The following is a 20,715-nucleotide window of genomic DNA, read 5'->3' as shown; positions in this document are numbered from 1 at the left end:
CAATTCTCTTTGCGATCTAAATCAAGTGAAAGAGGCCTATTCCATTCAACCTTTGTTTTAGGCCAGGGGTGTCAAACTCAAGGCCTGGGGGCTAGATCCGGCCAATGAGGGTACTTAGCTCTGACCCATGAGGCTGTCCTGGTAACAGCAAAGGATTGGCCTGCGGTGCCTCTGCCAGTGAAAATGGAGCTCACAAAGGCTGCATGCAGCCCTCCTGAACTCTATTTTCATTGGCAGAAGGTTGCAGGAGGCTGTCAGAGACGAAAATGGAGCTCAAGAGCCTGTTTTCACTGGCAGAGCACTCCGGCCAATACAGGTGCCCTGACATGAGTGATATCCAGTTGGCCACGCCCACCCTGGCCACACCCACCCCAGCTCCCTGAGGTCAAATACAACCCTGATGCGGCCCTTTCACACCCCTGTTTTAGATTGATTAGGGCACCACAACAGCTGGGCATTTATAAATGTAATGTATTAGTTTAGTTTATGCTGCTTTACAGGAATTTTTGATTTGGTCTTCACTGCCTAAAGTCTTTCAAGATTGGGGTAAGCTAGAAAAGCTTCAAGCAAGCAAGTGTGCAAATACATAAATTGTATAGCAAGTGCTTCCCTCTATGGAGGTAGAATATGATTTGTACAGATAGTTCTTGACTTACAACCACAGTTAGGACAGGAACTTCTTTTTTTGCCACAGTTGTAAAGCAAATCATGCAGAAAGTCCAGTTGCCTCTTGATTGTCCCACCTTTGTAACAATCATTGCAGTTTTTCCTATTGAATTTGCTGTTGGAAGCCTCCTAGAAGGTCAGAGAGTGATCTTGTGGCCCCAGGATGCTCAACTGCCAAAAATATGTGTCAGTTGCCAAGCATCTGAATTGCGATCATGTGACTATGGGGATTCTGCAATGTGCAACAATTAGTCATAAGACTTTTTCTCCCAATGCTGTTGTAAATTGGAAGAGTTGCTAAACAAATGGTTGTAAATTAAGGATTACCTTTATCTGAAATTTAAGTCCAGATAAAATATGTCTGTCCACATACTACCTTGGTTCAGAATTTAATCCTTATCCTTCTGCTTTTCTTCCAAAGCTTTTAAATATAGAAATGTCCATTTCTTCAATGTCCATATAAAATGAGTAAATTAGGATTGCACAACATGCTTAACCCTAAACCTGGGCTAACAAAACACAATTGCTATATACATCCTATGCTATGTCCATAGTACTATGGTTTAATATGATAGCAGGATGCATATAACATGCTGAGATTTCAAACAATACAGTAAAGTTCCAGCCATAATGTGTCCGTGGGATGGACAATTACTTTCTATACTAACTTAAAACCGATCTCCCCTCCCACTCTCTCAAAGCAGACACAACCTACTGTTTCCAGTCATATCCTTCCAGAAAATAATGTAGAAATGTAGAACATTTACCCATCTCTCCTCCTGTTTTAAACAGTTTTTTACTGAACCAATCATTGTAGACAATGATACTGGAAGTATGATGAGATAGGTAACCCTGAACACTGTATTCAGGTTCAAAAAGAATTTGTATTGATTCTGCACCACTGAATAGGAAAACACAAGGGGTTATTTGTATTTATAATTCATATTGCCTTTTCCAATCTCTATTCCCCTCTCTTACTTTCATAATGCTGGCTGCATGGTTTGTGAACAGAGTAAATTCATCTTTAAGCCTCCACATTCTTTCATGAACAGATTGAGAGACCGATTCTGATAATACAAAGTAAATAGCACCTTTTGAGACCTGACAGTTCCTGTGACCTTAATAAAATATATTTATCCCAGCTTGGTGCTCCCCAAAACTCCTGCGATTATGCACCCCAGAATTCCAAGCCAATTTTGCCAGACTAAAAATTGTACCTGGATGTTTCTGGTTTAAACCCAACATTCTATTGCCACACTTTACTGATTCTCAAATTAGTTGCAATGACAAAGTATTCTGTCAATAATAGCCCTGCTTTGAATTGTAGTTTTGACTTCTTTAAGAATTGACTCAGAGTTGTGGGAACTGTAGCTCTGGCATATCAGGAGGACACAAGGTTGTCTGGAGGAGGAGAAAACTGATGGAAAAAGTCTTGGCCAGTTCCTAATTTAGGGAACCTCGTTGGGGAAAAAATTGTTTTCTTTTGCTCTTTGTACAGCATTTTGGAGAACTTGATTTTATGACCTCCTTCAAACATGATCTATGGGATTTATCTGCCTGCAATGACTACCTATTGATCCATCTGTGTATGATAGAACGGAAACATAAAGAAGATTCCATCTGTCCCTCTGGCTGTGCAGCTCTGTATATTATGACTACAATGTATGTGGACTAATCATTTAAAGCAGTGGTTTAGATCAATAATTTAGTCTAGGATTGAATAGCCTTATGCTTATCCTTTCTTTCAGATGGCCATATGCTATATTCTTTAATTAGCACTCTTTTGATGCAGAAAAGAAAAATAAAATAAAAATAATAAAATGAGCAGTTGTAATCACTTGGTTATCTGCTTGGTCAACTCAGAAAGGATGTTGTGGTATGCAGGATAAACTTTGATGGTACTCTGTAGATCCAGAGTCACTTGTGCTTTGTCACTGTCGCTATCTCTTACTGGTTAGTACCATGTTTTCCGGAAAATAAGACCCTGTCTTATATTTTTTTAAACCCTGAAATAAGCACTTGGCCTTATTTTCGGGGAGGTCTTATTATTTTGGGTGCATGGAGCAAGACGGGGCTCCTCTTGCCGTCTTACCTGATTTCCAGCTCTGCCTCCCTGACCCTAACCAAAGGAAATGGCAGGGACCAGCTGGGCATGCGTTTAAATATTTTTGGGGAGGGCTTAGTTTTGGGGAGGGCTTATTTTTTGGGGGGCCTTTAGTGCATGCGCTCAAAAGCCTGATTGGGCTTATTATCAAGGGATGTCTTATTTTGGGGGAAACACGGTAATAGTCGTCTTAGTTGCAGGATTTTAGATTTTAATACCAAGGAGCATTACCTATTGCAGGGGTGTCAAATTCATGTCGTCATGGTGTCATCATATGACGTATTGTAACTTTTTCCCCCTTCGCAAAACTGGGCATGGGTGTGGTCAACATGTGATGCATCTGGCCCGCGGGCTGCGAGTTTGACACCCCTGACCTATTGCATCACTGTTTAGAATGAGAAGTTACAACCCAATTAATTATTCAGCAGTATTTCTTATTTTTTTAATTATTAAAATGTTTTAAAATCAGTTGACAAGTACAATTTTTAAATTTGCAAAATTGCATTTCTGATGTTAAATGGTAGAGTCCATCATAAAAGAGGTGTCTTGTGTTATGGGTTCTAGGTTGGATCTCTGTTTGATAAATTTCCATCCGTTACTTTTTGTCCTGCCTTCAGGTGCTTTGGAGAATAGGTCAACTACTTCTTCTTTGTGGCAGCCCCTCAGATATTGGAAAACTGCTATCAAGTCATCCCTAGTCCTTCTCTTGGTTAGATTAGGCATACCTAATTTCTGCAATTATTCTTCATATGTTTTAGCCTCCAGTACCCTCATCATCTTTCTTGCTCTTCTCTGCACTCTTTCTAGAGTCTCAATATCTTTTCTGTATAATGGTGATCAAAACTGGATGCAGCATTCCAAGTGTAGTCTTATCATAGCAATATAAATTGGTACTAACACTTCATATGATCTTGATAATATCCCTCAGTTGATGTAACCTAGGATTGCATTGGCTTTTTTGGCAGCTGCAGCAAACTGCTGGTTGATATTTAAATGCTTGTCCACTAGGACTCCTAGGTTTGGTTTTCCTTGCCTAAATGTAAAACTTTACTTTTCACACCACTGAACTGTTGGATAAGGTCCAGTTTTTAAGTCTGTCAAGATCCTTCTGAATTTTGAGCCCATCTTCTAAAATGTTGGCTATTTCCCCCAGTTTGACTGCTGGCAACTCCGCAACTGTCATAATTTCAAACCTAATAAAAGGTAAAGGTTCCCACTCACACATATGTGCTAGTTGTTCCTGACTCTAAGGGGCAGTGCTCATCTCCGTTTCAAAGCCGAAGAGTCAGCTCTGTCTGAAGACGTCTCCGTGGTCATGTGGCCGGCATGACTAAACACCAAAGGCGCACGGAACGCTGTTACCTTCCTACCAAAGGTGGTCCCTATTTTTCTACTTGCATTTTTTATGTGCTTTCGGACTGCTAGGTTGGCAGAAACTGGGAAACCTAACTACCTCATAATTATTCCTATTAATTATTTCCACAAATTACCATGATTGGAAAGGATTATTATTATATTATTATACTATTTTTATATTTAAAATTAAGGCAGATAACATACTTAATATTCTTGCTTCCTATTTTCTCTCATAACAACAACCCTGGCATGTGGGTTGAGAGTGACTGACCAAAAAGCTTTCATGCCTAAGAAAGGCCTAGAATTCACAGACTCAAGGTTTCTGGGCCAACACCTTAACTACTTCACCAAACTGGCTCTGAAACTCAGAGAACATCAAGTTGAATATCCAGTTCAATTCTACAATCCATATGAAAGCTTCCCCAACAGATGGTAACCTAGCTTCTATTTCAACTCATCCAGGAGAATCTGATCTTTGTAGATGACTATTGCCACTAATACTGCTCTTCTTTTTAACATTCGGTTAGAATTTGGCTGCATGTAATTTCAATACATCATTCCATAAGGGGATAGCAAATCTTGGCCTTCTTCTCATTTAGTTGTCTTTTTTTAAAGCTAAACATGCCCACTTTCTTCAGTCTCCTGTAGGATTTATTTTTCCATTCCCTGAGCACAGTTACCTACTTTCGCTGAAACTGTTCTGAGTTCTTTAAATCTTTTTAAAAAATGTGGTGCCTGGAAATGCACATAGTATTTGGAATGGATTCTGATCAAGGTGGAAAAAAAATAAAATTATGGGTTTCTATTATATAGAAACTATACTTCTGTTAACACAGCCTAGTCTTTGGTCTTTATTCTGTTGACTTATATTGGCCATCTGATCAACTGATTAACAATTCCATCTGGAATTGTTTTCACACTTACAGTACTATTATAAAGGCACATGTTTTTTTCCCCCCTGCAAAAATAATCTTGTATCTGCCTCTGTTAATATTTCTGGTATTTTTCAGTCAAAGGTTTTCATGGAAGTGCATGACTTGCTATACTGTACTCATGCATTGTCAAAAGAATAAAGAAAATAATAATTTTGTTTTAGGGAACTTAAACAATTGGGTCCTCCTATTCCAATTTGTTCTATAATTTAGAACCTGACTATCTCATTCAATCAGTGTGATACTTTCAGGACAACTTTGGAATAGAAACATGAGTTGGATGAAGACTCCAAAAACAACCTTGCAATGAATGATACCATATTAAGAAAGCAACCTACAATCTTCCGAAACCTCAGGTTCCAACCTCAGGATTTTTTAATGGAAAGGCTTTCAAAAGAAAGCTTTAACCAAATGTAAGGGAAGCAATCACATTAAGCAATTAATTTAAACCAATTAATTAAGGTAATGGCTTCATTTCTTAGGCTTAGTTCAAATGTGTAAAATGTGTTTCCAACATGAAACAGCTGTGATGGTAAGATTATTAAACCGCCATGATTTATATTAGACCGAAGAAATTATTTCTTCCAAAAATCTTAATTTCATTTGACAGAATGAAAATGAAATTTTTTATTTGTAAATTTGTGAAGGTTCATCTTAGATCTCTTTGTTTATTCTTCCTTTTGCCTCTGATGCCTTTTCTCCCTTCTGTCATTAGGAGGACAATATTACTGACACAGTTGCATCATGAAGTACTGTTGAAGTCTGTAATGCACCATTAAAATGGTACTACTTTGGTCATTGGGTCACAAGTCAGAAGAACATGGCGTCTGATATTCCATGCTACATTTGAAGGGATCATTTTATTCTCTTGAAGGTTATTTTACTATCTGGTGGCTGGAATATTTGGTGAAAAAATATGTATGGAAATAATTTTCATTTCAATTATATGCAAAGAATATATTCCAGGTCGGGACCTATTTCTATATGAAGAAAGTATCACTTATATCAATAGGCAGGTTGAAAGCCCAGAAATTAAAGACATGAGATTAAAAAAAGGAAAAGAAATACAGCTACACTCATAACATTTGTTAACATTTGTTCATAACATTTATTCATAGCAATTTTTTAAATAATATTTGTTCATAACAAACGCATTCATTAACATCCTATTCTCGCAAACCAAATTCATGTCCATATTCCAATTTTATGAATCATTCTTTGTTTCTAAACTTATCGATTCTATTCAATCCTAAATTCCTTGCTTTATCCCATCCCTTATTCCATTACCCATCCTTCATATATTTTATAATTCAATTGCCATTCATTCTCTATATTACAGTTCACATCTATGTACTTCTTTTGCACTATAGCTCTTGTATTCACTCCACATTCATTTAAAAGAGATTCATTCTTGATTCTATCTTTTTAAAGTACTCCATTACCATTGCATTCAACTTACCCAGTTCTCATTTCCGTATAACAAAGTGGATTCTTTATTTGACAATCATTCATTCCTTACAACAGGCCACATACAATTCTAGCTTCATTTGCACACCTTAAAACTTCTTCATTCATTTTTCCACCTTTAGTAAGCATTTTACAAAGGTGAACAAATTAATAGTAACAGTAGTGGTAGTTTAACTAGATGTGGAGCTACATCGAAGTGTAGTACAGCTAAATGAAAATGATATATATATATAAATCATAACATACCATAATAAAATATTTTAATCAAAGTAAGAAATTTCCTGATACAACCTAATGACTAATATGAACATTTTCTAATATTAAAGCAAATAATGATAGGTTTTTCCATCTCCATAAAGGTCCTCAAGATGTAGCACAAAGAGGGATGTGATTCCAGAGAGCAGCATCCATGTGGGAAAAAGTCCACAACAAGGAAAAACTAATTGACCTTGATTGCATTATTGAGTTGAGTGCACAGGAGCATGAATTGTAATCAAGGTTTTCAAATAACGGGGAGGTTCTGTATACATGGCAGATCAGCAGTAGCAATTTAAACTGATAATGCTCCTGATGACTTGACAAAGGGACAAATATATGGGACAAATCCAGAATTAGTTAAACTCACTAGTCAACTTCTAGTGATTTCCTATTAACCTAAGCCTCATAACAAATTGAACCATAGACCTCAAAGAAGTCCAATATCTATGCTATCTTCATTCCAGTGTCAACAGAAATGTCTTACCCTAAACCAGGGGTGTCATACTCAAGGCCCGCAGGCTGGATCCAACCCGCGGGGTGTTAAGATGTGACTGGCCCACAGTGCCTCTGCCAGCAAAAATGGAGCTCCATTTTTGCTGGCAGATGGCTAGCAAAACAAACTAAAAACAAAAGAAAAGGACAAATGTTCCCCCTTTTGCATTTGAGCATGCAAGAAAGGACAGGAAAGGAGAAAGGGAAAGAGAAAAGATAAAGAAAAAGAAGGAAAGATGGGAAGAGAGCAAGGAAGGAAAAATAAGGAAAGAGGGGAAGAAAGAAGAAAGGAGAATGAAGAGGGAAGGAAAAGAAGAAAAGGGAAGGAAGGAAAGAAGGAAGGAGATTATAATGAGAGTGAGGGAGGGTCTCAGGGAAGTCCTGCCTTAGCATTTGGCCTCCAACATGAGTCCTGTGTCATGCCCATGCCCACCCCCAGGCACGCCTCCCCTCCGTCCCTCCGAGGTCAAACACAACTTTGATGCGAGTTTGACACCCCTGTCCTAAACGTCTTATGATTTGAAATCTTTCCCATAACAAAAATCTAAGATTATCACTAACCATGAAAATGCTCTCTTAATAATATCTCTAATGGCATGCTAATGCCAAGGTAAATGTTTTATAGCATGGCAAGCAATGCCATAGTAGAATGGCAAGGACATCACTAATGCAAGCAAGTCACTAAAAGCTAGAACCAACCAGATAAATACAATCACGGATCTCAAGGAAGCCTAGCCCAAGCCCTTTTTTCACCTTTATGCCAAAATACATTTTTATTCTAAAAGTTTATTATCTAAATAGAGTCAGTTTGGGGTTAGGATTAAGGAATTAGGTTCAACACTGTGAATTCTATTCCTGTCTTACACTTGAAGCCAGCTGGATGATTTTGGGACAATCACCTCTCTTGGTCCTAGGTAAGGAGTGTCAAACTTGCGACCCACGGGCCGGATGTGTCATATGCTGGCCATGCCCATTCCCAGTTTAGTGAAGGGGAAAAAAGTTGTGATACGTCACACCATGATGATGCAAGTTTGACACCCCTGTCCTAGGAAATAGGCAATGGTAAACTAATTCCCAAAAATTTTATCAAGAAACTACTTCCCCCATAAATCTAAGATTATAACAGTGGAAACACGCTTTAAGACTAATCCACATATAAAACTGAATCACAGATCACAATTGTTCACACCATTTTTCCTGCTAAACACAACCACCTCTCCCTTTGATATGTAATTTTTCAGATCTATTCTTTTCAGTCCAACATACAATCTATCTAACATCTGCTGCAAATTATTCAGGTTCTCAGCCAACAATACAGCATTTTGTGCTTACAAAAGTACCCAAATAGTCACTAGAAGCATTTTTATGCATGGAACCACACTTCTAAATTCTATAACTGTAAAAGTTATTTTGTTTCTTAATATCATGTTCAAGGGTCATGTGAAAGTTGAATTAACAATAGACTAGGAGAATGAGAATGCTATTACCTCAACTCTCTCTGCTGAAGTAAAATGATCTCTTGAGTTAAAAAAAAATTAAACTGCTCTGTCTAGACTAGCGTGGGTATTGATATTTGTATTGACATTTTTCTTCTATAAATCTTAAACAGACATGAAGACGTGTGTGTGTGTGTGTGTGTGTGTGTGTGTGTGTGTGTGTGTGTGTGTGTGTGTATTGCAGACGAACTGGAATAATGAAGAGGAACATGTTTATTGAGGCTATTGTTAATGTATCTTTTTTCCTATTTTTTTCCTACGCTTTGTTCCATTTTGTCAGTAGTTTTTTGACGTTTGCTAATATTTAATAAATAAACATTGAGTTATATTTTTGTTACCGTTATTAAGTGGTATATGTACTTGTTTTCAAATGATTGTAGGGATTGAATGGGTATGTGTGCCAGGTGCAACTAAATTAGAAAATTTCCAGGAAGTTGTCAGGCCTGGAAGCCATCTTTTGCATTGGGCCTTCAGGCCTGTCACATTTACTAGTGTGGGAAACTGGGAGGGGGGATTGTTTGGAGTTAGAATGATATGTAGTCATAATAACATTCCTTTCTCAGAGAGTCAAGGACATCTTGCCTTGCACCTGGACGGCTGGAACTGGGAGGCATCTCCACTTGGGATGGTGCTTGGATTGGACCATGTGATGGACATGTGGGTATTGGGCAGGGACTTGAACTTTCCTTTGGGTGGAAAAGACCTGGAAACTTTCAGATTCGGGTTCTCCCAGATGTGCCAATATGACATCTCTAATAAAGTGTAACTTTGAGGAAACTCAAGCCTCGGAGTTTTCTTTCATTGGGGGTGTTACTTGGAACCCTGACATTAACCTGAATCTCCACACAAACCCTCCTCCAAGTTTCCACGCAATAACTCACAGAAAAGAGGGGAACAATTGCAATAGAGAAACTGCTTCTATGTTAGCATTTTGATCTTTGTTCATTCATTTTTTTAAAATGGAGAAGCAGTTACCTTAAAACTAAACCATACCCTTTGCAAGATTTCTTCCTAATTCCAAAAATGAAATGGAGATATTTGAAAGAGGGATTTGATAACCTACATGTTAACAAAAAAGTTGCAAAAACAACATAAGGATATTCCAAGTCCATTATAAAGTTTCTTAAACACCAAAGAATAATTTCTAATTTTTGGGGAAAAGCTTTAGAAGTGAACAAACTTAAACGACAGACTAAAGGAAGAAAGTACACATACTTTCCAGCTTCCAAAATAGGGAGAAGGGATTATGCATATTCCCATTCTTTTTCATGCAATTGTGTAAGGCACATGCATCTATGACTTACTGGAAGAATGTTTAAAATAATCTGCAGGGGCATTCATTAGAAAGAGGTGTTAACAGTACCAAGTGCCTCACATGCATGTAAAAAGGGGAAAATGTCTGTTGTATGACACTGTTGTTGTTGCCTCCCCTATGGATACCTGATAATCGCTGCAATTTACTTTGATAAAGTACAGCAGTAGAATAGAGATATGCACACAATATTTCCATAATAGAATGTTGTGATGCCTATGACAAAATGAGAAATCAATTGAAAGGAATCCAATTGATCATAAGGGTAGACTTTAAACAGTGTTCATAGAATGCATTTATCAAAAAGTTAGTGGTGTGGCCATCTGACAAAGAAAAAGATCTTGGAATTGTGTCAGATAGCATGAGGAAACATGGATCCAGTGAGTGTCTGCTGTTAAAAGGCTGATTTGTTCCTTCTCATGGGTCATTAGGAAAGGAATAAAAAACAAAACTGCCAATATTGTATCATAATACCTTCATAAAAATCAATGGTGTGTCTACACTTGGAATACTATCTATGGTTTTGGTGGCTGCACTTCAAAAAGAACGTTGTAATGTTGGAAGAGATGTAGAAAATGTGATGCAATTAAGGAAATCCATTCTTTTGTTGTAGCAGGCTACATCTGGAATTCTTTTAAATTAACATATTTATTTATTTATTATATTTCTATACCGCCCTTCTCCTGCGGGACTCAGGGCGGTGTACAGCCAGGATAAAACATAGCATATAAAAGTTAAAAACATTTAAAAAAACAATTAAATAATTTTGGCCCGAATTTAAAACAACCCAATTAAAACCGAAATTCGATAAAAAAAAAAAAAACTGAGAGGATGGGATCAAGCCAGCCCAGCTAGATGGAACAACTGTGTCTTCAGGGCCCGACAAAAAGTCCGGAGGTCTGATATCGTGTGTATCTCAGGGGGCAGGTCATTCCAGAGGGCAGGTGCTGCCACAGAGAAGGCTCTCCCCCTGGGGGTCGCCAGCCGGCACTGCCTGGGCGATGGCACCCTGAGGAGGCCCTCTCTGTGCGAGCGAACCAGTTGGTGGGAGGCTATTGGTGGCAGAAGGTGGTCTCGCAAATACCCCGGCCCTAAGCCATGGAGCGCTTTAAAGGTGGTCACCAACACCTTGAAGCGCACCCGGAAGACCACAGGAAGCCAGTGCAGCTCGCGCAGGAGAGGTGTAATATGTGAGCGCCCCGTCGCTCCCATAATCCCCTGCGCGGCCGCATTCTGGACCAACTGCAGCCTCCGGGTGCACCCCGAGGGGAGCCCCATGTAGAGAGCATTGCAGCAGTCCAGGCGGGAAGTGACGAGTGCTTGAGTGACCGTGTGTAGGGAGTCCCGATCCAGAAATATTGAAATTTGAACTGTGTATAAAGTGAGAAAAAATAGAAAAGATGGAAGTGACATAAAGATTCAACCTCAGTCAACATAAATGGTTAAGATTCAAGATAGGTTCTTCACCCCAACCACAGTTAAATATGGATTTCACTCTTATGTGACACACTTGGGTGGCTTTAAAGAGGAATAGATATTTACCTTAGATAGATTATCATGACTGCTATAATGACAAGACAATGAAAATGTCTTATCTCTTTTACCCAAAGCTACATGCCTAGGAATGCTGCCTCTAGAGGCCAATTGGGTTGAAAAGTGTACAACAAGGAGCCTTAGTGGCACAGCGGTTAGCGTGCAGTATTGCAGGCAAACTCTGCCCACTGCCAAGAATTCAATCCTGACCACTTCAAGATTGATTTAGACTTCCATCCTTCTGAGGTCAATAAAATGAGGTCTCAGATTGTTGAGTGGGGGGGCAATATGTTGACTCTGTAAACTGGTTAGAGAGGGCTGAAAATCACAATCGAGCTGTGTATAAGTCTAATTGCTATTGCTATTTTGAAGCTTGGGCATTTGGAAAAAGGGGGCAGATCATTATTTGAGTTGTGGTGTGATCAAATATTACATCACTTGCATCACAAATGCATTAAATTGAATAATTTGTGTTGGATGCCTCCATAATTGAGGTAAATTACATAATGTGTATCTTTTGCACAATTGAAGGAATATAAGCCCAGTATTGTTAATACTTCCAGGCTATCTAGAAGCACTGTGCTGACTACCATGTGACTTGGAATCCTGGACTTGGTAGGTCTTGGACTTAATTGTTATAAAGATGTATAAAGACAACCATAAGGGAGGCCTTATAGACTGTCATACAGATATCATGGATATCATGTGTGCACCTGCTGCTTACACAAATGGAGATTTGCACACTCGCCTGCCGCTTGTGTACCAGTCCATGGACCAGGATTTGGGGATCCCCGATACAAGGAACAGAGTGAGAAAAGGTTTCACTTCCACCCTTTTACTGTCATACATGGAAATTATAAATTTCACTTCAAAACCAATCTTGAGATATCTAAGTTCTTTATCAGGATATAGGCTTCATCCCAGCTGCTATATCAACAGGACCATCAAAAACTTTTGCTCTGCCTGATTTTGATGAGGTATGAGTTTTTATGGCAGTATGTTAAACAAATGCAAATCTATGTTTCTACCATTTAATAATTTTAAATTATTTTAACTGATGTTGTCTTGTGTTTTTAATAGGCTGTACACCGCCCTGAGTCCTTCAGGAGAAGGGCGGTATAGAAATAAAATTATTCTTATTCTTATTCTTACCTGCAGGACTCTTAAAGATGGTAGTTTAATATAAGGAAATGAAATGTTTTTCAGTTATGAATACTAATATCTCTAAAAAAAGATGCTACATATCTGCATATCTCCACAGGCCTTTCATGCACACATTCACATTCTACATACATACATTTACATACATTTTTTTTCTCAGTTCCAAACAGGCAAAGATAATGTTTAACAAGCCACTGTAGATGACCCTAAACAGGCTGGCTTAACATTAAAAGATTCATCAGAAAAACAGATTTACTTGCACCTCTTTTAAAATTTCAAAGATGGAGTCTACTACTTCTCATTTCAGGAAGATGTAAGATACATGAATTGTATCAGAATTTCTTTTTAGAGCAAAATCGGTGGTGTGTAAATTTAATAAATGAAAAATAGAAGACTTCCTGTCTGATCCACATGAAAAAGATTAAAGTGCTTACTTAAATTCTCCTCATTTTCCATGTTGGCTGCTGAAGGATTCAAATACTTCAGGGGTGCAATGAAAGTTGACAAAATGCTTCCCTTTTCTATAAGGAGACAAAAGAACAGAACAAAACATACTTATGAAATCTTGAGTTTTCTCCCCCCCCCACAAATCCTTGGAATTGGCTAAGGAAGTAAAGTTTATCTTTTATATCAATTCTGTATTCATATCCAATTAATACCTGGCTTAAGTCATTGAACCAACTTACCTTTATTATTAGCATTTATCATTTTTAGTGGAGAGGTTGTCAACCTGCATTTATTTTGTTCCATTGATTGCTATTTAAACATCTGAGAAGGGAAATTAGGCTTGGCAATCTGCTACTCTAAAGAAAGTGGCGTATGTAGCTGGAATGTTAATTGCCAATCAGTTCTAGATTAACCAGAATTAAATTTTAAGTGCAGCAGAATAAACATTTGAGTGCCCAATTTTAGAAATTCTATACCCATGTTGTAATCTGCCTACCTTCCAATTACAAACTGAAGTATGTAATTCTTTCAGCCTGCAGTGCCTTCATTGCCACATCCTGAATGAAACCAATATTTTACTCAAATAAAGTTGTGGTCCTAATTTATACAAGATTCAGGCTAAAAAGACCAAATCAGAGAGTTATTCCATAGTGGTTATCAAGTGAAAAACTAATTATACCCATAAAAGCAAAGACTTCTCAGTCTTTATTCCTGGTTTTCTTAACAACAATATGGAAAAGCTTTACTGTTACTTTCTTTTGGGACTATTTTAATCACCAAGTCTACAACCTAGGAATTTCTCAATGGTCTCCCATCCAAGTATTAGGTAACATCATTACTAACTATACTTACTATTAGTATGATGATATTATCTAATTGGGTAATGAATCATCTGCAAGAAAACAACCAAGGTTAGAGAGCACTAAGGACTCCATATTATGTGATAAAACTAGGAACTTGGGTTCCATACTCATACACACACAACATGGCCTGATTTTTATACTTTCATCAGGGCCTATTCTGTTCTTGGGCCCCTGAGTGCACAGGGCCCCATGTTAGCAATCAATTCTGATATTTTCCTTAATTGCTGTGTATTCTAATTTTTATGTTTTGATGGGAATTTAAAAAATTTTTTTTTTCTAAAGTTGTTCATTGTCCAGAATCATTTGCTGAATATAGGTAGTGCTTGACTTAAGGCCATAATTGGGCCCAAAATTTCCATTGCTAAGCAAACTCACGTTGTTAAGCAAGTTAGTTCTATTTTACAATCTTTCTTGCTGCCCATGTTAAGTAAATCACTGCACCTGTTAGTAACATATTTAAGTAAATATGGCTTCCCCATTGCCTTTGCTTATCAGAAGATTGCAAAAGGTGATCACATGACCTGGAGACACTGCATCCGTCATTAATACATGCCAGTTGCCTAGCATCCAAATTTTGATCACGTGACCACAGGGATGCTGTAATGGTAGTAATCATCAGTCCCTTTTTTTTTAGTGCCATCAGTCATCAGCCCCCCTTTTTAGTGCCATTGTAACTTTGAATGGTCACTAAATGAATGGTTGTAAGTCACCTGTACATACAAACCAAAAAAAAAACAAAAAAACCCAATCTCAGAGAGGTGTTGGAGAATTAAACAAGTAGATTTTGCTGTTCTTAAAGAGTAGTTAGGGGAGCCATCTTAGTACCAGGAGTCAAATCCAGCAAGTTCTGACGAACTGGTAGCGGAACTTTTGAGTAGTTTGGAGAACCGGTAAATACCACCTCTGGCTGGCCCCAGAGTGAGGTGGGAATGGAGTTTTTGCAATATCCTTCCCCAGGAGTGAGGAGGGAATGGGGATTTTTCAGTATCTTTCCCCCTGGAGTGGGGTGGGAATGGGAATTTTGCAATATCCTTCCCCCTGGAGTGGGGTGGGATGGAGATTTTGCAGTATCCTTCCCCCAGGAGTGGGGTGGGAATGGAGACTTTGCAATATATTTCCCCCTGGAGTGGGGTGGGAATGGCAATTTTGCAATATCCTTCCCCCTGGAGTGAGGTGGGAATGGAGATTTTGCAGTATCCTTCCCCTGGAGTGTGGTGGGAATGGAGATTTTGAAATATCCTTCCCTCTGGAGTGGGGAGGGAATGGAGATTTTGCAGTATCCTTCCCCCAGGAGTGGGGAGGGAATGGCAATTTTGCAATATCCTTCCCCCTGGAATGGTGGGAATGGAGATTTTGCAGTATCCTTCCTCCTGGAGTGGAGTGGGAATAGAGATTTTGCAGTATCCTTTCCTTGCCACGCCCACAAGCCACGCCCACTAAGCCCCACCATGCCCACCAAGCCACACCCACAGAACCAGTAGTAAAAAATTTTGGATTTCACCACTGCTACATACACCTTTCTTTATGTTCTCTTGATTTAAAGAACCCAAGAATGGACAACATCTTACTTCCTTACTTTCATACATTTCATACATTTTGGGAAATAAGCATTCCTCTTTTTGCTCAGAAGCTAATGAGTGCAATTAATACTTGTATTTTATATATTCTCTGATTTTTTCCCCCCAGCAAGGATTAGCAGATGGCAACTAGTAATTTGCCACATAAGCCTTAGTTTTAGGGAATTACTTCCATTGCCATCATACCCTAATTGATGGCTTTAAGCTGCTTTGCATGTTGGAGATTTCTTAAATGGAATTGTTTTATTTAAAAAAGTAATATTGGTATCCTATAAATTAGAAGTCATGTGCAATGCCAAAGAATCAAATGCTTGACAATGTTTGGAAGGAAGAGAGGGAAATTGTTGCATTACTCTATTTTAGCAATTCAATTTTCATCAGATTTCCATAATGTGTGGAGAACAATTGGTACTTGCAAAAAATGTTATTTTTAAAAAAAATAAAACTCATATTGAACATATAGTTATGAAATTAAATAGCTTAGTTGAGCTATAGCCATTAGGATAGTTCAGTTTTCCCTTTCTCTCTGATTGGGTGGTACTTCAATTCCCTGAATTCTTGGAATTCGACACTTCCAAGGTATTAAAAGAATACCAAAATGGACCAAGAGCCTGACCAAGAATAGTGTGAAGTTATTTTCTGCATCTTTATCTTTCACTGCATTTTCCGAGTCTGGTTCTATAAATAACATTCAAAATTAAAAATTGTCAATATCCTGCTTTCCTGAACAAGTTGATCTTTTGATAAAATTTGATAACACAAATAATACAGGAATCCAGTAACACATAGGTGGCATCAGTGAATACTCAAACATGGCAATCAGAAATAACCAAAACTTTCAGGAAAATAGTGTAATATATCAGGGGTGTCAAATTCACATCATCATGGTGGCATCACGTGATGTATTGGGACTTCCCCCCCTTCACTAAACCAGGTGTGGGCATGGCTAGTGCATGATACATCAGGCCCATGAGTCGCGAGTTTGACAGCCCTGTCATATGTATATTCCACTAAATGCATGAACATGAGAAGCCTACCAGATTCCCACAAGAGAAGGGGATTCAGCTTTGGATCCGCCATAGAAAAAGCTTCCCAGCTTTTAAATGACAGCCCATCTTAAAACTTGGGAGAAATTCTTAAGTGGTATAGAAATTTAAATAATAAATAAATAAATAAATAAAATACAACTAAATGACCCTGATGAGGGAAGGCAGCCATCATAACTTTAAAATAAGGCTATTGCTTAACGCATTGTAAGCCGCCCTGAGTCTCCGGAGAAGGGCAGCATAAAAATCAAATAAAAAAAAAAAAATCGTAAGTAGCTCTGGAGAAGCTCATCGTAACTTTGACCAGTCATAAATTGAGGATTGTAATTCACATCTGTATGATGGTGACATGATGCATATGATTTTATTGTAGCTCTTACTGAACACCTCTGGCTCAATGTAATTTAATTTCTCCCTTAAGAATTTCTCCCAAGTTTTAAGATGGGCTGTCATTTAAAAGCTGGGAAGCTTTTTCTATGGCGGATCCAAAGCTGAATCCCCTTCTCTTGTGGGAACCTGGTAGGCTTCTCATGTTTGGCAACCAGTCTGTGTTTGTTTGTTTATTTATTTATTTATTTATTTATTTATTTATTTATTTATTCAATTTGTATGCCCTAATGACTGGCTGGGTGAGTGGGTCATGTGACTGAGTGAACGTGGCCAACTCTACATCACTTGTGTGGGTGGTAACTGTACGGGACAGGCAGGGTTGGGGAGGGAATCCAGGGGTCTCCAGTGGGGGGCGGGGAGGGATGGGAGAAAAGAAAGATCCAACCTGTTTGTGTATATGTGTGTGTGTGTGTGTGTGTGTGTGAGAGAGAGAGACACTGCATCAAGCTAGACTGAGAAAGCTGGCTGTGAGAGAAAGAGAAGCTGGGTAAGCTGGACCGAGATACTTTCCGGGTCCTCTCATCCCAGAAGCAGCAACCTCACACTCTTCCCTCTCTGCTAGCCCCCTTCTTTGCATGGGATTGCCCAGCAGCAGAGATGGAGAGGGAGAAGGGGGCAGCAGTGGCCACTAGCATTGAGGGAAGCGTGCCACACAGAAACGGGAGCACATAGAAATGCCACCCCCTTCCCTCTCCATCTCCATTGCTGGGCAATCCTATGCGAAGAAGAGGGCTAGCAGAGAGGGGAAGAGTGCAAGATTGCTGCTTCTGGGATGAGGGGACCCGGGACACGTTTGGGTCTGGCTCACCCAGCTTCTCTTCCTCTCGCAGCCAGCTTTTTTGGGCCGTTTTCAGGCTGTTTTGGGGATGATTTTGGCTGGGAAAATGGCCTGAAAATGGCTTGAAAAACGGTCCGAAAAACAGCCTGAAAATCAAGCGGGGGCAGGTCCATCTGGTGGTCCAATTTGCTGGTTCTCCGAACAGTGCAGAATTGGAACAAACGGTTTGGGCGAACTGGTCTGAACCACCAGCAGCCCACCTCTGAATACTGAACAATTTCACTAAATAACAATAGCACTTATTCAGCTTCCTCTAGAAATAACCAAGGCATATACTTTCAACACTTATGTTTCTTTTTTTAAAGCATCAAACGAAGCCTCTAAGTATAAAAGTAAAAGTAGGATCAAAGTCTTTTTAAATACTTGAGGGGGAAAAAAAACCCCCACATTATTGGTTGATTGCTATGACCACTAGAGTTGGATTGCTGAGAAATGCATAGTTAGATATAATCCTCACTCAGGATGTAGGTGTCCATAAAGCAATAATCATTCTAGGTATTTTATCTCTTTGTGTCCTGTGGCTGAGCAACAGAAGGGGAAAACACTCTTGAAACTAAATTAAATAGCTTCTAAATCTAATTTTAGTACCCTGAACCAGATTTCAGGTTGATTTCCATGGAATCTAATAAAGACCCCCCACACATACTTTGCCTCTCGTATTGAAAATCCGTCTCATGCATTAGAATTCTTTTTCTTTTTTCCCCTTTAACTTATTTCATTTTGCTGTTTATTAGAAGTAATGTAACGTATTGTACTACATGCTATAAGTGGTGGTTCATTTTCAAGCTGGCTTGGAGTGGGTGGTTAGGAAATGCTGAAGGACTATTGGGATATGTTTATTGAAACGCCTATTTACATTCATTTGTAGAAACTGTTGCTAAAATGCACTTTTCAAATATGTAGTGGGTTGCTAAGAGCTGCAGGAATGTACACGATATAAAGCAATAATGTACCAGATGTGCAAACCTCAAAATCATTTCTCCATTAAGGTCAGCAGCCCGCCTTCATGTAAAACTCAGTTATCTACAAAATTATCCCTTCCGAGTTTTCCAAGTCTTGTAAGACTCTAATAGGACTAGAGTAGTAATACAGATATTACTTTTTTTCCCATGAATAGAATTGACCTGAGATATTCTGCTGTCAGAGGCTTAGCAATAATTTGTATTTCTCTTCATCAAGATGAATATCCCAGCCTTTTTCAAGTTATTTTAATATTTGATTAAAAAATCTGACTTACTTTCTTTCTTTGACGTTAAAAATTGCAACCTATTGAATTAGATAACCAACAATTTGCTGTCTTAAAAGATGGGAAGGGCCTGGTGGCTCAGCAGACTAAAAGCATTATGATTAACACCAGCTGTCTGCAATTACTGTAAGTTCGAATCTCGCCAAGGCTCAAGGTTGACTCAGCCTTCCATCCTTTCTAAGGTAGGTAAAATGAGGACCCAGTTTGTGGGGGCAATAAACTGACTTTGTATAAATATACAAAAGTATGAAGGCTATTGCTTAACGCATTGTAAGCCGCCCTGAGTCTCCGGAGAAGGGCGGCATATAAATCAAATTAAAAATAAAATAAATAAATAAATAAAAAAGATCAAATTGTATGTCGGACCTTGCTTTGCTCATTTGTTGCTGGAAAGCGTCCACTTATTTTCTTCATCAAACTTTCAGTTGCAAATTCATTCAGTTCTGTGGAAGATTTGTTTCCAAAACTGACTTTGCATTGATGTGGATAAAAATATGTGAGGGCTCTATCAGTTAAAATTATAAGATGAAATTTATAAAGGAGCTAAAGAAAGTAGAAGATCAGTGAAGTTTAAAGTTTATTTTTCCTTTTGGCATATTCATTATAGAGAGATCTCAAACCCTGGATGGAGTTAGGGTAATATCAAACGCCCCCCCCCATAGTGAGGAAGATCAAGGAGACAAGAATGACCGAGATACCTGTAAGGCATCTGTAATCCTAGTCTGAGTAAATACAGAATCTTGACAACCATAAGAGTAATTTTCCAGCCACAGATATAATGAGTTAATTAAAGTGGAGTCTCTTTGAAGCAACTTCTCCAGATCTCTCACAAGCAATTTTAGGGAGAGAAGTGCATCCATCTTGACAAAATATAGATGTATCACTTTGCTTTGTAGAGCTTTTTTGGATTTTATTAATTCATTCTAGTCCAGTATTCTGTTATCAACCTTCTGTAAGTTTCTTCCTGACGTATCTGTAAATCTTGACTCTCTAGGCCCTAACACGTTATTCTTGAAAAGAGTACTCACCAAATGTTCACAGATCTCATTCAAGTAGATTAATTTCTTTAGTGCAAAATGAACACAGAAGGCCTGCTTATTTTAATACACAGAAAGCAAGTATCTTTCCACCATCTATCATCTGTCTATCTATCGGTCTATCATCATCTCCCAAAGTTTAGGCCTTTTCCTTCTATCTTTTTAAGTCACTTGAAAGCCATTCCTTTTGCAGCCTTAAGACCGGGAAGTACCTACTCAATGTTGGCATAACCATTTTCCTTGGTTTGGGTTCGTTCTTTATCAGTTTTATTTCCAGTCAAATGCTTCTGGGATGTTCTAAAGCAGGGGTATCAAACTCAATTTCATTGAGGGCCACATCAGGGCTGTGGTTGACCCCAAAGGGGCTGGGAGTGTTTGGCCGATTGGGCGGGCATGGTCAACTGGGTGGGTGTGGCCAGCTTGACGCCATTCCCCAAACTGCTGGCATGTTTCCTCTTTGCATTGGGTAGACCGGGCTGAAGCTATGCTGGCCC

At 38.7% G+C, this 20,715-nt stretch overlaps 1 protein-coding gene across 4 annotated transcripts in view; it reads right to left on the bottom strand.

Moving 5' to 3' along the window:
• The window catches only part of ADARB2 (adenosine deaminase RNA specific B2 (inactive)), a 475,071-nt gene that overhangs the window by 141,939 nt on the left and 312,417 nt on the right, over nt 1-20,715 (bottom strand). For all 4 annotated transcript variants that reach the window (XR_004588522.3, XR_004588523.3, XM_034402119.3 and 1 more), the window contains exon 3: nt 13,212-13,298. Coding sequence is in view for 2 of the 4 variants with exons in the window: in XM_034402119.3 (XP_034258010.1) it covers nt 13,212-13,298 (87 nt within the window). In the remaining 2 variants the exon portion in view is untranslated. The remainder of the gene's footprint in view (nt 1-13,211; nt 13,299-20,715) is intronic.

Source organism: Pantherophis guttatus, chromosome 4 (assembly GCF_059756535.1).
Source record: "Pantherophis guttatus breed Tessera chromosome 4, ASM5975653v1, whole genome shotgun sequence".
NCBI classification, from domain to species: domain Eukaryota; kingdom Metazoa; phylum Chordata; class Lepidosauria; order Squamata; family Colubridae; genus Pantherophis; species Pantherophis guttatus.
This window is presented reverse-complemented; position numbering and strand designations above follow the sequence as displayed.